This window comes from Eretmochelys imbricata, chromosome 2 (assembly GCF_965152235.1).
Source record: "Eretmochelys imbricata isolate rEreImb1 chromosome 2, rEreImb1.hap1, whole genome shotgun sequence".
Lineage (NCBI taxonomy): Eukaryota > Metazoa > Chordata > Testudines > Cheloniidae > Eretmochelys > Eretmochelys imbricata.
Window position 1 is genome coordinate 181,653,805 of NC_135573.1, and position 15,917 is coordinate 181,669,721.

At 42.6% G+C, this 15,917-nt stretch overlaps 1 protein-coding gene across 13 annotated transcripts in view; it reads right to left on the reverse strand.

The window, feature by feature from the left end:
- The window catches only part of BBS9 (Bardet-Biedl syndrome 9), a 432,422-nt gene that overhangs the window by 120,268 nt on the left and 296,237 nt on the right, over positions 1-15,917 (reverse strand). The window contains exon 24 of one of the 13 annotated variants that reach the window (XM_077811044.1): positions 3,576-3,976. The exons of the other annotated variants lie outside the window; for them this stretch is intronic. Within the exon in view, the coding sequence (XP_077667170.1) occupies positions 3,924-3,976 (53 nt within the window). The 3' untranslated portion in view covers positions 3,576-3,923. Of the gene's footprint in view, positions 1-3,575; positions 3,977-15,917 lie in introns of those variants that run through there. 13 annotated transcript variants of the gene reach the window in all.

A 15,917-nucleotide genomic window follows, 5' to 3' on the forward strand; every position in this document is an offset into this window, starting at 1 on the left:
ATTTTACAACAAAATCAAGTAGAGAAAATAAGCACACAAACGGGGTTAACTTTCATCCTTTTTGGCCTACTAACCATCACATGCCAGAGAGCCTGAGTCTGATCTCACTTATACTGATATAAATCTGGAATAAATTCCACTTAACTTGATGGAGGAACAAAATCAGTGAGTTGAGATTCCTGCCCAGAGTGTTTAGTATGATCCTTCCAACTTAGATATATTTCATGCACCCATCACCATAGCATCTAGACACTAAGCCCTGGTCTACACTATGGGGTTAGGTCGAATTTAGCCACATTAGGTCAATTTTAAAATGAATGCGTCTACACAACCAACCCTCTTCCGTCGACCTAAAGGGCTCTTAAAATCGACTTCTGTACTCCTTCCTGGCGAGGGGGTTAGTGCTAAAATCGACCTTGCTGGGTCAAATTTGGGGTAGTGCAGACGCAATTCGAAGGTATTGGCCTCTGGGAGCTATCCCAGGGTGCTCCATTGTGACTGCTCTGGACAGCACTTTCAACTCCGATGCACTAGCCAGGTACACAGTAGAAGCCCCGGGAAATTCTGAATTTCATTTCCTGTTTGGTCAGCGTGGCGAGCTCAGCAGCACAGGTGACCATGCAGTCCCCCCAGAATCGCAAACGAGCTCCAGCATGGACCGAACGGGAGACACTGGATCTGACTGCTGTATGGGGAGAAGAATCTGTGCAGGCCAAACTCCAATCAAAAAGAAGAAATGCAAATATATTTGCCAAAATCGCACAGGGCCTGGTGGAGAGAGGCTACAACAGGGACACACAGCAGTGCCGCGTGAAACTTAAGGAGCTGAAGCAAGCCTACCAAAAGACAAAGGAGACAAATGGTCGCTCCGGGTCAGAGCCCCATACATGCCGCTTCTATGATCAGCTGCATGGCATTCTCGGCAGGGGACCCTACCACTACCCCACCACTGTCTGTGGACACATGGAAGGGAGGAGTCTCACGCAACAGGGAGGAGGGTTTTGTGGAGGAGGAGAATGCACAGTAGGCAAGCGGTGAATCCATTCTCCCCGGCAGCCAGGACCTTTTCATCACCCTGGAGCCAATACTCTCCCAATGCAGGATCCCGGACCCTGAAGCTGGAGAAAGCACCTCTGGTGAGTGCACATTTGTAACTACAGTACAAGGTTTTAAAGCAATAGTGTTTAATGTTTGATTTGCCCTGAAGAATTGGGATGCATTCACGGCCAGTACAGCTACTGGAAAAGTCTGTTAACATGTCTGGGGATGGAGCGGGAATGCTCCAGGGACATCTCCATGAAGCTCTCCTGGAGGTACTCTGAAAGCCTTTGCGGAAGGTTTCTGGGGAGGGCTGCCTTATTTTGTCCTCCACGGTAGGACTTTACCACGCCAAGCCAGTAGCAAGTAGACTGGAATCATTGCAGCACAAAGTATGGCAGCAAATGCTCCTGGGTTTTGGTCACATTCAAGCAACATTTGGACTTTATCTTTCTGTGTTAGCCTCAGGAGAGTGATATCATTCATGGTCACCTGGTTGAAATAGGGGAAGTTTTGTAAGGGAACCGTAAAAGGACCCCGTTCACGCTGGGTTGTTTGTACTTGGCTAAAAGGGATCATCCCGGAGAATAACCACACGGTGGGGGGAGGGGTGAAGGTATCATCCCAGAGAATAGCCATGCGGTGGGGTGGGGGGAGGTGTGTGCTGTAGATCAACCCGAAAATTGCAGCCCCTCCTTTCAAATGTGAAACCCAACCAGCATTGCTTGCTCTGGGAAAGGATGGTGCTGTAGTTTGAAACCATTCCCACATGTTACGAAGGCGAAAGAAGACAACCCGCATACCAAAAGGCTTACCATGGCTGCCTGGAAACTGAATTCTGTTGCCCAGCCATGTGTGATGTGTCACCATACTGGCAGGAGCTCAATATAAAAGGCAAAATGCAACCTTGTATCTAAAGCACATGTGCTGTCTGCTGTGAATTCCTTGATTCACTGTGAAAGTCTCTCCCTTTTGTTCTCAGAAATGTATCATCTTAAATTTTACCTTTTTATCTCCCCCCAGGTGCAAATGTTTCTATGCTCCCCCTATCATCTCCGACCCTGAGGTTATCGCAGATTAGAAGGCAAAAAAACCACACTCGTGATGACATGTTTTCCGAGCTCATGCAACCCTTCCGCACTGATAGGGCACAGCTTAATGTGTGGAGGCATTCAGTGGCAGAGGCCAGGAAATCATTAAGTGAGCGCAAAGAGCAGAGGCAGGTGGCGATGCTGAGGCTAATGGGGGAGCAAATGGACATGATGAAGCATCTGTTGGAGCTGCAGGAAAGCCAACAAGATCACAGACCCCCACTGCATCCATTGTATAACCGCCTGCACTCCTCCCCAAGTTCCATATCTTCCTCACCCAGACGCCCAAGACGCAGGGTGGGAGAGGCTCCGGGCACCCAGCCACTCCACTCCAGAGGATGGCCCAGAGGATGGCCCTGTTATTCAAACAGTTTTGATTTGTAGTGTGGCTACAATAAGCAATGTGGCCTTGTCCTTCCCTCCTCCCCCAACCCACCCCACGCGGGCTACCTTGTCAGTTATCTCACTTTTTTTTTTTAATTAATAAAGAAAGAATGCATGGTTTGAAAACAAAATCAACAAAGGGGGCGGGTTTGCATCAAGGAGAAACACACACAACTGTCACACCGTAGCCTGGCCAGTCATGAAACTGGTTTTCAAAGCCTCTCTGATGTGCAATGCATCCAGCTGTGCTCTTCTAATCGCCCTGGTGTCTGGCTGCTCAAAATCGGCAGCCAGGTGATTTGCCTCAACCTCCCACCCTGCCATAAACGTCTTCCCCCTTACTTTCACAGATATTATGGAGCACACAGCAAGCAGCAATAACAATGGGAATGTTGGTTGCGTTGAGGTCTAACCTAGTCAGCAAACAGTATCAGCGCACTTTTAAACGTTCAAATTCACATTCTACCACCATTCTGCACTTGCTCAGCCTATAGTTGAACTGCTCCTTACTACTGTCCAGGCTGCCTGTGTACGGCTTCATGAGCCATGGGAACAAGGGGTAGGCTGCGTCCCCAAGGATAACTATTAGCATGTCAACATACCCAACGGTAATTTTCTGGTCTGGGGAGTAAGTCCCTTCTTGCAACTGCTCGAACAGCCTGGAGTTCCTAAAGATGCGAGCATCATGCACCTTTCCCGGCCATCCCACGTTGATGTCGGTGAAACGTCCCTTGTGATCCACGACTGCTTGCAGCACCATTGAGAACTACCCCTTGTGGTTTATGTACTGGTTGGCAAGGTGGTCCGGTGCCAAGAAAGGGATATGTGTTCCGTCTATCGCCCCACCACAATTAGGGAACGCCATTGCAGCAAAGCCATCCAGTATATCCTGCACAATTCCCAGAGTCACTACCCTTGACAGCAGAATATCAGTGATTGCATTGGCTACTTGGATCACAGCAGTCCCCACAGTAGACTTGCCCTTTCCAAATTGATTCCCGACTGACCTGTAGCAGTCAGGTGTTGCAAGCTTCCACAGGGCTATCGCCACTCGCTTCTCAACTGTCAGGGCGGCTCTCATCTTGGTATTCCTGTGCTTCAGGGAGGGGGAAAGCAACTCACAAAGTTCCATGAAAGTGGCCTTACGCATGCGAAAGTTTCGCAGCCACTGTGAATCTTCCCATACCTGAAACACTATGCGGTCCCACCAGTCTGTGCTTGTTTGCTGGGCCCAGAATTGGCGTTCCACTGTATCAACCAGCCCCACTGCTGCCATGATGTCCCAACTGCCACAGCCCGTGCTTTCAGGAGCGTCTGTGTCCATGTCCTCCTCACAATCATCCTTGTGCTGGCGTCTCTTAGCCCAGTTCTGCACATACTACAGGATAACGCGCGAGGTGTTTACAATGCTTACAACAGCAGCTGTGAGCTGAGCGGGCTCCATTCTTGCTGTGGTATGGCATCTGCACGGGTAACCCAGGAAAAAAAGCACAAAACGATTGTCTGTCATTGTTTTCACGGAGGGAGAGAGAGAGGGGCGACTGACGACATGTACCAAAAACCACCCTCAACAATGCTTTTGCCCCATCAGGCATTGGGAGCTTAACCCAGAATTCCAATAGGCAGCCGAGATTGCGGGAACTGTGGGATAGCTACCCACAGTGCACCGCTCCGTAAGTTGATGCTAGCCACAGTACTGAGGATGCACTCCGCCATCTCAATGCGCTTAGTGGGGACGTACACAATTGACTGTATAAAATTGATTTCTAAAAATCGACTTCTATAAAATCGACCTAATTTCGTAGTGTAGACATACCCTAAGCAACCTGGTCTAAATACTGTTTCTGTCTCAGTAGCCTTCTACCTTTTCAGTTAAAGTTAAAAAATATTATAAAATTTGTCTCTTTTTCTTTTCGTCAGACCTGGAATGCTGGAAACACAAAATCAAAGTTATTTGATTTTTCACGTCATTTTTTTTTCTTAAATTCAGCTTAAAATGAGACAGACATTATCTCGTGAAGGAAAGGGTCTGTCTTAGAACAGAAAGAATTCAAGGGAGTGACTGAATTCTCTAATAGGATGGCAGAAGCAAACAGGAGGCCTCACAGGAGGAGGAGAGCAGACGTGCAGCACAGACTTTTTCTGAGGGAGAGACGAAAGCAAAGTGAGGGGACAGATCTTTTGTGCTGGGAGATGCCTGTGGATGTTTTTACAGGAAAGCACATTCTACTTTTCTACAGGAGGAGAGCAGACCCCCAGGGATCTCTCTCACCATGATCCTAACTCCAAATTTGGGAGTGCCTGCCAAAAGTAGTCTCCTCGAAGACTCTTTCCTGTGGCAAAAGTCAGGCAGCAGACATTACTGCAGGTATGTTAGTAGTTTCTTAAATCTATTCTGTTTACAGTAAAAATAGCCAACAAGGATTTCTTTTGTTATAGTTGATAACCAAACACTGCACATATTGTAAAATCAAGCAAGCAGACGTCAAGTACATAAATCTGAAAGGGCATGGGAACACTGAAACAAATGTCGTAAGAATTACAGTCCACTTCCTATTTCTTTTGGGGAAGCTGGGGAGGGTCAGCACTTTAGAAACACCTCCGTTCAGGGAGTCATGAGGCTCCTTCACCATTTTAGAAATGAAAAAAAGAGAAAGCCATGAGGAAAAATCCCATAACAGGAAATAAATATTTACTAGCTGCAAGAGATAAAGTTACATCTTACAGCAGTCACGTTGCTGACATTCAAAACAGGGCTCAAGGGGGTTGCCTCTCCCAGAATTCCAGGGGCAGATATCGGAGGAAAGCCTGCTGGAAAAGGCCTTTTAAAATGAATGAATCCACAACGGAAAGTTTAGTAATAACCTGGAAGTCAAGGAGAAGCTGTTGGGAAAAGGATCTTAAATCCTCATCTTTGAGGACCAAGAGTCTAGGTGGAAGACATCCAGAGAGTTTCAGAGCTGGAGACTGACACACAATGTATTCAAGATAATTCACTGCACGGAATATATCAGATACTTTTAATTTATGAATTGTCTGTGAGCTGCTTTTTCACTACTTGAAATTATTTGCAGAATAATTTCTGAGAATAAACTCCTGGTCTATAGATTGTTTGTGAGCCAGCTGCATGTTTTGAGTATTCAATACTTGAAATTTGAGCTGAGTTAGCTACAGTTTTGATTGGTTATCTGTTAGTGTTTCTGTTCTGTGGTTGCAAGGTGTGACTTCTAGAATCAGATTTCTGGTGCAAATACTCACGTTTAGGACTTCAAACTTAGCTTTCCACATACACAGCGTGGGGCATACGGAACCCCTGGCATAGGGAGCGGGAGAATGGAGGATACATATAGCTCTTGAAATTTGTCTGAAGGGAGATAGGGGACACATATAACCCCTGATGTGGGGGAAGGGCATAATAGGGGGTATGGAAGGGAAGGAGGTATCGGAGGCATACAGAGCCATTTGCACAGGGGGGATAATGGGGGACCCCGGTATGGAGGGAGGGAAGAATGGGGATACAGAAAGCCCCTGGCATGAGGGAGAGAATGTGGGAGTTGCAGGGAATCTCTGAAATACAAGGGGATGCAAGAGTGGCACATAGGGTGCTTATATGGGAGAACGAAAAGATGCAAGGATCCCATAGTGTACATAATGAGCTCAGGCTACAGATGCAACACAGTGTCCGCCCCTCTAGTAATAAATAAATAAATACATAGTTATAGATAAGTTAAATAAATAAATAAGTTGCCATCACAATCCTTGTTGTATCACAATCCCTTATGTGACAATAAACACATAACATGACACAATGCCCACAAGATCATAGCTTCAGTTCAGGATCAACCCCAAAGAGAAGCTAACTGGTAGGACAAAAAGCTCTTAAACACACAGAACAGGCAATACAGATAATTGCTGGCACCATACATTGCTTTTGGTGTCAATATTCTGTGTTTTTAAGTTTGCCGTTATGTTGAAAATTCTATTTTATAGATCAGCCCTGCCATGCTGGAATCCACTAACTTGAATGCTAACATTGCAAGTATTTGTGAACCTGCAAAAACTAATGAAACACTGGATGTGACAGTTTATTTTAAGTCAATAATGGCTTCAGCAAAATTCTGGAAATCAAATGCAATTTAAGATGTTTTGTTTTTTTGTTTGTTTAGTTTATTGTATTACATTGTAGGCATCAGGCAGCTCAGCTACAATGTCCTTTTTACAAAGGGAATCAGAAAACAATGAGCAGTAATTCCAGATTGATTTTCAGTCCACACTCAGATGCCTGTTACCCCGCCAGAAAAAAAATTGAGTCTGTGGACCAAGCAACACATAATTCACATCTTGTTATCCAAAAGCTAAGATTTTGGCTATAACAATCCAGAGATGTTAGAGCCGTTATTTTAAGGCACTTGTGCATCGGTTCAGACTCATCTTTCATTATGCCACTACCTATCCCTCATTTGGAGTGCATGTCATAGTGCTAAGGAGGACGAGTGGAGCAGCTGGCCCAACTTGAGTTTCTCATGAGGCCTACAATCAATGCTTTTCTGGGAAAAACAAAACAAAGTTACTCTAGGAATACTGAAGGCTGTTTAGAGATTTCCCACCCCATGCCCTTGTGAGTCCAATAAGATTACACCTCTGTTTAGTTATGCATGTGCTAAGTGCTTTGCTGGATTGGGGCCTGTGTCCACAATTTTGCACTTGCAAGAAATTGCCAGGCAAATGCATAAATTAGTTCTGGCACAAGTGGCTGGTGACTGCAAAAATAAAGGCATGAAAAAAAATCAGGCTTGTTGTATTTACAGCAATGGTTCAATTCTATAACAAACTCAGTCCACAATAAACACAACTTATGCTTCTGTTTACTGAGGCTATGCGTACAACTGTTAGAGCAGAGAAACAGAAATAGCATCTTGGGTTCTAATCTAAGTGCTCACACTAAGTCATTATGGACTTGATTCTGCAAAGATTTGACCTGAATGGGAGCACTTACCTGTTTAAATTTGCTTTGCGAATTTGATTACACAGCCTCAAGTAATCACTTTTATTTGCTGTTTTACTAAATACAAGCTATAAATCAAGTTGAAAGATTATTCGACGCAACTGATGACAAGAAACTTTTGACCATGCTTATTTTTAAAAAGTAGTAGGCTAAGCAATATATGGTTCTTGTTGCTGGACATGTTCACCTTCTTATGTAAGGCAGCCTGAGCTGCAATTAACTTGTGCATGAGAAAAGTAAATGTGCTTTCACAGGATAGCACAGCTCCCTATTATTGCTCATGTGCAGCTTGGGACTTAGCATAAGGCTAGCCAGAACATTAATGCAGACACTAATCCTTTACTTTGGTCTGCTATTTAAAATTTCCTTTTTTTTTCTCTCTCTCTCTCTCTCTCTATGGTAGAGTTTCCCAAACTTTTGAAAGTTGAGCCCTATGTGAGGAAACTGAAGTGAGTCATGCATGCACCCAGTGCAACCTCACCATATGTTGTTAACGGCTTACACATCTGAATTTATATATCTTTTGCACGCTCCGAGCCAGTCTTTCAGCTATCCTCCAATCCTCCTACTTTCAGAAATGCTGGTTTAGATCTTCATAATATATTTCCTCTCTCTCTCCTTACATGCTTTGACGAGCAGTGAAATAGTTAACAACACTGACATCTAAAGTATCATCACTGGCATCTCAGTTAGCACCAGTGAAATGAATGGAGCTGTTCATACTTCAGAGCTATAGTTTCTGGCTTTCTGCAAACTCAGGCAGACCTCTCTGGATCAACTGCACTCAGGTCATACTGCAATAGGTTTTTTTCCACTATCCTAACACTTAGAGATTTACTTCTTGTTTTGTTCATTTAAAAAAAGGAAAAAAAAGGAAAAAAAAGAGGAGACTCCATGGCACATGTGGGAGGTCTGTTCATGCACACAGCATCCAGGCTGTCATTTGGTTCTGTCCCACATCTTTGAAACTACTGCTTTAAGATTGACCAAAGCAGGATTATCTTCTAGTCATAAAGCATGATTCTGCAAAAGGGATTCCAAAGTACTTTACAGACATCTCAGATCCATGTAAAAATTATATATCACATTGCACACAAAATAGAACCATCTTTGGGGAGAAGTGTAATAACTGCTTAAGAGCACCAATGAGACGTATAACCTTGATCTAGAACAGCAAGCGAATACCTTAGCCCAACTGTAACTATAAGAATGCATTTTACATATACAGACACTGTAATCACTTGTAATTACAATTATGTAATCACTGAAATAGGGTCAGAATCCTCCCTGCCTTCCAAGATACCAGAAAATTTTTAACAACCACAGAGAGTCAGGACCTTAGAATTTAAATCTCCTTGGAAAGAAGGCAACACCAGCACCATACTATCACCTCACATCTTGTGGGTATGCTGGGGCATTATTTCAACCCTGACTCAGTATCAATTCCTGAAAGCACCTCAAGTTTTAAGTTATCTCCCACCCAAGTAGTAGCCCTACTCTGTTTATGAGGTCTGACAAGATCACTGCCTCAGGTGATAGGGCTTCAGTGTTACTAACTGTGTCAGAAACAATTGCTGCTGTAGAGAAGAACATATGAAACAGCTTTTCAGTGTCCCCCTCGGACTTCGATGATATAGCAGGAAAGCATCCACTGACTGTATAGCAATGGGAATCCTGTTGCCTAGACATGAAAGCCTTGGGCAGGAGTACTGCAGTGCTACAGTACATTTTCAAATTGCAATCTTGTATTCCCAATAGTTAAAGGAAATAATTGTTGAAAACCTAAATTGCACTTTGGAAATGTTTCTGTATCATTCACAGTAATACTCACTGAAGTTCTCATGCTCTGGAAGCATCATTCCCAATATCACTGCTGTCAATTCTCTGATGATGTCATCACAAAGCTGTAGCGACAATGCTCAGTTTGGCTTTTTTAATGGCACTGATGATTCCCTACAAAATGAAGTGGAAAACCTATTCACAATTTCAATAATCCACTCCAACAATGAGCATGTGGGAACATGCTCCCTCATTCTCAGTCAGGCAGGCTAATAATCCTTTGAGAGACAGTTAATATTTCCATTCAAATATCTTATTTTTCAGAGGTAGCATGCTCAGCCCTTGCAGAGTGGAATAGATTTTAGTAGCTTCAGGTGCCTTTGTGCAATCTCAAAAATGGCTTTTAAAAAAGAAATATTTAAGATATTAGCTCATAATGTGGGAATCTGGGAAAAAACATGACTTCTGAAAGAAGCTCTTTTGGAAAATAAGCTACAGCACCTGCACAATATCCTTTTTCCAGCAAACATTTCCTAAGGATTTAGTTATTCTCTCTTTGTGTACATGTACAATGGCCAATGTTGACAAGATACAGAGGCGGCCTTGGCATTTTGTGGTATCCTGTAAAGCAGTTTTCCAGACCTATTCTAAACTTAACCAGTGCCTGTCCACCATAATCACACATTTACACACAGGAACCAGCGTCAGGATTCTAGGAAGGTAGGTGAAACTCAGATATTAAAGCCAGAAAGGACGGTTGTGATAATCTAGCTTGACCTCCTGCATAACACAGGCCTCAGAATTTCACCCAGTTATTACTGCATCAAGCCTAAAACTTCTGGTTAAGCCAAATGAATGTTACAATTTCCTAAAACTTAAAGTTAAGATTTTCAAAGATTCAATGGGGCCTAAGTTGGATGCCTCACTCCAGTTTGTATCTTTGAATATCAACTCCTAAATTAATCATTTTACATAAACAGATATGGTATAATGCTAGTAGGCAGCCACTTCCTTCTTCTGCCCATCAAGTTTATGTTAGGGTCCATGCACAATTGCCATTGTTCAAAAATCTTTTACAAAGGGTCAATTCAGGAAACAAACTGCGCCCCTGGCAATCACTAAACCCTCTTTGGCTACAAAGTTCGGTGGGCATTCTGGTGACTTCTAGGTGAGTCGGTGTTTTTTCTCTAATAATGTATCTACAGAACCCAGAAGCTAGCATTTTTATTAGTGTATATTTAAATTGTCATATTCACCCAGAGCATCGGATGGGTACTCTTCTACTGTAATTTAGTAACAGTTTCAATAAATATTAGCAAAAAAGTGTTCATAGCCAATCCATCCCTTTCCACAAACATACAGATATATGGGATGTCTGCCAAGGAAATGCAATAAACTAAACTCAAAATCATTTACTAACCTAAAAGTCTTTTCTTCCCTTTTTTTTTTTTTTTTTTTTTTTTTTTACCTTCTTCTATTTCTTTGTCCTCTTTTCTCTCTATCCATGCCTGGCCTCTTCTATCCCTAACCCATAACATTTTCTTTCTTTTTAATTTCCTATTCTTTCTTTGAAAAGCATCTCCTTTCCTCTCATCCTCTCTGTCATGTACAATGGATCTTCTATTGTCCACCCTGTTGCTCTCTCATAGAGGGCCTGATCCAAATCCTGCTGACATCAATGGAAGTTTTTTCCAGAGACATCAGTGAGCTTTGGATTGGCCGATCATGTTTTCAGTTTCTTTGTGCCCCACATTCTCATTTTTCTGTCTCCAGTGCTTTGCAAACAATTTTCAGAATGCCCCTATTAATCCTCAGATAACAAAGGTTACTCATGTAAATATTATTTTTTCTATTGAATGTAGAGATTCAGTCATTCCACAACATTTGGATTAGATTCCAAACATCCCAAAGTTCTAAGACTGGGTCTTAACTCAGGCCCATCTCTGCTAACAACATTGATGGGGAAAGGTGGAGATTCTGTATCTACAACCTGTCATCTGCTTCATTTTCTCAAGGCAGACAATTTATGAGGTTTCGCCTGAATCACCGCATAAAAGTGAAATATGGAATGGTTACTAGCCTGTTCCATAACTACTGTTCCTCAAGATTGTTACATGTCAATTCCACTTCAGGTGTGTGCACATCCAGTGCACTGTTGTCAGAGATTTTTCCCTGAGAGATACTGCTGGGGTGGTGCATGTGTCCTCTGCTGCCTCATGCTGCTGTGCGATAGTATGAAAGGCATAGCCACCCAATCCCCTTCAGTCATGTGACCCAGAAGCCTGGGGAAATTCCTTACTGTTGAACTTTCAGGTCTAAAGAAATAGCCAGAATTGTCTAGAACCTGGCCTGACAGAGGAAGGTCTTAGCTTCCATAGAGTCCAAGAGCGCTCCTATGAAGTCTATCCTTTGTACACATGATAGAATTGATTTTTCCTTGTTGATGAGCAATCCTAGCATTCTGAAGGTGGACTGAATAATGGCCACACTGGTCAGCACCTTGGAATGGCCTCTCACCAACCAGCTATCCCAGTAGGGAAAAACGTGAACTTTTGATCTCCTCAGGAACGCTGGCACCACTGCCATGCCCTTTGTGAACACACATGGTGCTGAGGACAGACCAAATGGCAGCACTGTAAATTTGTAGTGAAATTGTTTGATGAGAAATCTGAGGAATTTCCTGTGGCTTTAATATATTGTCATGTGGAAATATATGTCCTATATGTCAAGGGCAGCATACCAGTCACCAGGATCCAGGGAAGGGATATTTGAAGCCAGATGACCAATCAAAACTTTATTTTCTCTAGGTGTCTGTTGAGCTGTCAAAGGCTTAGTATAGGCTGAGGCATCCTTTTGCTGTTGGGATCTGAACATAGTGAAAATAAGACCCCTTCCCTCTGCAAAGTAGAGGCACTTCTTCTACAGCTTCCAACTGGAGGAGAGAATAAACCTCCCAAAAGAGAACTTCCTTGTAAGAGTGATCCCTGAAAAGGGACTGGGAAGGGGGATGGCAATGGGGGAGCAGAAATAAACTGAAGGGTTTATCCCAATTCCACAGTGCTTAGAGTCCACTGGTCTGTGGTGATTGAGGGTCCAAGCACTGAGGAAGTGAGACCGCCTGTAAGAGACACCAGAGTAGGAGAATCTGACAAACTGGACACGGGTAAGCTGTCCATTACAAACACGTCAAAATGGCTGCTCGGAGTTACCAGGCTGTTTGGGCAAACTGGCAGCAACTGAAGAAGCAGAAGGGGGTGGTCTCCTCCTTTAATTTTTACTCTTCTTTCTAGCTTGGTCCTGGTGACGGGGCATAAATGAAGTATACCAATGAGACTGCTGGGGGACATAACTGTTTCTTCTTTGGGGCAAGGATATAAATGCCCAAAGATCTGAGTGTATACCTACAGTCTTTCAGGAGATGCAACTTGTCATTGGTCTGTTCTGAGACCTGCGACCACCCGTCAAAAAGAAGATCTTGGATAGTTTATTGGACCTCATGAAAAAGACCCGATGACTGGAGCCAGGAACATCTGTGCATCGTAATGGCCAATGCCATGTCTCTAGCCACAGAGTCTGCAGCATCCCAGCATCCTGAAGCAAGATCCTGGCTACTAACTTTCCCTCATCAACCGTAGGGGAAGAACTCCAGTCTTGCCTCCTCTGGCAATTTGTCCATACATTGCAAAACATTAGCCCAGAGGTTAAAATCATAGCAGTCCCAGCAATGCTTGCTGTTTTCTTGAGCTGTAGCCCAGCTGTTAAATAAAGTTTCCTGCCAAAGAGATCGAGCTACTTTACATCCTTTGATTTTGGGGTAGATAATGGAGCTCTCATTAACAATTGAGACTACCACTCAGACAAGGGTGGGTGTAAAAATGTTCAAACCCCTAGGAGTGAACATATTGTCTCTGTTCAGTTCTTTTTGCTGTGGATGGGATGAAAGATGGAGTTTGCCACAGCATTTTAGTTGACTCCAGAATAGCCTTGTTAATGTCGAGTGCTACTTGACAAGGCCCCACAGAAGCCAAGATATCAACCAGTTCTGTCAGATCTCGCTTGAACACCCTTCACCTGAATAGCTAAAGTGGAGGCCATCCTCTTCCAAAGGTCCTGATGGGCCCTATATATGTCCAGCAGAGGTTAGGAACCTTCTGACACCACTGCCTCATGGGACAATGAGGAAGAGGAAGCCAAGGCTGGCTCAGGTGGAGCCTCCTCCAATTCTTCCATGGGGAAGTTCACCAGAGCAGATGGCTCCTGTCTGGTACCGAGCCCAGTACTAGAAGTGGCATCCTGCTGCTCTTGATGGGGCTAATGTCAACCTCTACTAGATGAAGTAGACCAGGGAAGGAGTGGAGATGGCCTGGAGGCAGGTGGCAAAAGGATTTAGTCTCATGGTACTGCATCAATGGGAAATGTGCAAGTGGGCTTTTAAAAAGGTTAAGTCTTTCTTCATGGAGCTGTCATTTACCTGAGTCACCCCAGGTCTCAACATTTAGTGCTTGATTTGTTCTAATCCTAATTTGAGACACCTGGTTAACTCAAACAAAATCCATCCTGTTCAAACTCACCCCTCAAAATGCTTCTAGACTGAACTAATGCAATCAGAGCTAAATTCATCCTTCTGCTGACTTCAATGGAGTTACACCAGGGATAAATTCAGCCTTCAATAATTTTCAAGTATCAAGTCAAGGAGGCTACAGGTCCTCAGTACCTTTGAAATCAGGCCTTTTTTTAAAGGAACTGAAACATGAATTTGATAGCTTAACTTTAGAAAACCTACGTTTAAAAACTGTGGCTATCATCTTTTAAAATGGGGTCAAATGCCATACAACCTAAGAATACACATTCATTAAACTGACTGTTTTGAAAAGTTCCAGCTCATTATAGACATGGCACACTATCCTGGACAGCAAGCACATTTTTCCAAAGAGCTCTCCAGGTTAAGCAAATCTTTCCTTCTACTCCATCTGACATATAATGCAGCATTGTGATGTGACTGATTCCTGTACTTCTAAATATGCTTTCTAATCTGAACAAATTAACCACTGATCTTACATACATTGAAAATTATCCTATGTATATCAGTGGTAAAAATCTCAAATATGCTCAACACCTATTGTAGCAGCTATGATGGCAATTATAATGGCAATCGTAGGGCTGCTCCAGTTGAGCTGCTTGCTGTAAAGCTTTTATGGATCCTTATCTCTGCCATTTGAAATGTCATCAGCTCAGAATTTAGCCCATATAAATAGCATAAATCTAAATATATAGCTAATACTGAAATCTTTATAGATCGGTCTTCTTTATAAAAAAAAGGAGATCTTTAAAAGATTTAAATAATCTTGAGCGCAGATTTTTAAGTATCCTCAGAGTCTGCCTCTTTCGGTGTTTTTAGGTAACATACACCAGTAAGGAGGTGCAATATGTAAATCGATAGAGGATCTGGACAGTTGGCAAGCAGACACATGAATCTGTCCTCAAGATTCCTGCTCTCCAGCTGTTTTTCACAAAAGCTAATACTTCAGGATAATCCTTTTCAGAGCTCAAATACATGAGAACCTGGGTACAAAATTTCATCCTGTACTGTCACTTTTTAATGAACCATCCTGGGGACTGCAGCATCATACTGTGCTAGACATTCTGAGAAGCCATGATTCAGGAAAGCATTTAAGCATGTACCTAAATTTATGTGTGTCAGTATTTCCACTGAAGACAACAGGACTACAAACATGCTTACAGTTGGGCATGTGAATAATTATCTTGTTGAATTCAGACCAAGTACTGTAATTTCATTTGTCTTGTCTAGGCACAGCAAGGAAAAGTGAAGGTCCAAGGCAATCTTTGTTTAGAAGGGCAAATTTGAAAGAGGCTCTTAAATTGCATCCACAGAATCTGCATGAACATTACCCTGCATTTATGTGGATAAAATGTGACAGTGTGTAAACAGGCATACAAATTACTGTACTTGCATACTTGCTAAGTGCAATTTAGGACACTACTTTGAAAATAAGGCCCTGAATGTCTTTGATTTATGGGTTTTATGTCTCAACCTTACCATTATTTTGTTATAGTTGTCTGTGTGTTTAATCAAAAGTAATAAGCCAGATGCTTCAAATTAAAGAGATTTAAAAATCTATTCCAGTCCATAACAATAAATTCTGAGACTGTTTTAGGTCTTAGAGACACTGATTATGAAATGATATTTATTTTACAAAATATAAACATATCCAACGAGAACTCTGAAATTTAATCTTTACGTCATCTAAATATTTTCATGATGGAAAAATACAGTTATTTAACTAGAAACTGTGGTAGCACAGTAGCAAGTGCAAACTCTGAAGCTCTGGATAGAAGTATTAATTTAGGGCTTGATTTTATGACTCTCACTGGGCTTGAGAGTCATACTTGCTCTTCTGAGTAGTTCCAGCTAAATATTTTTATACTGTATAAACAACAAAATGCAAATGATGGGCCACATCTGTCCCATCCTTACCAGGAATAGTACTTACCAATCAGAGTATGGGTAGCACAATCTGGCCCTAAAATCTGAGAGTAATATTTGTATTTTGTTGATTAGATTAAAATACTTAGAGGAGGCTTTGGTGAAATTTTCTGCA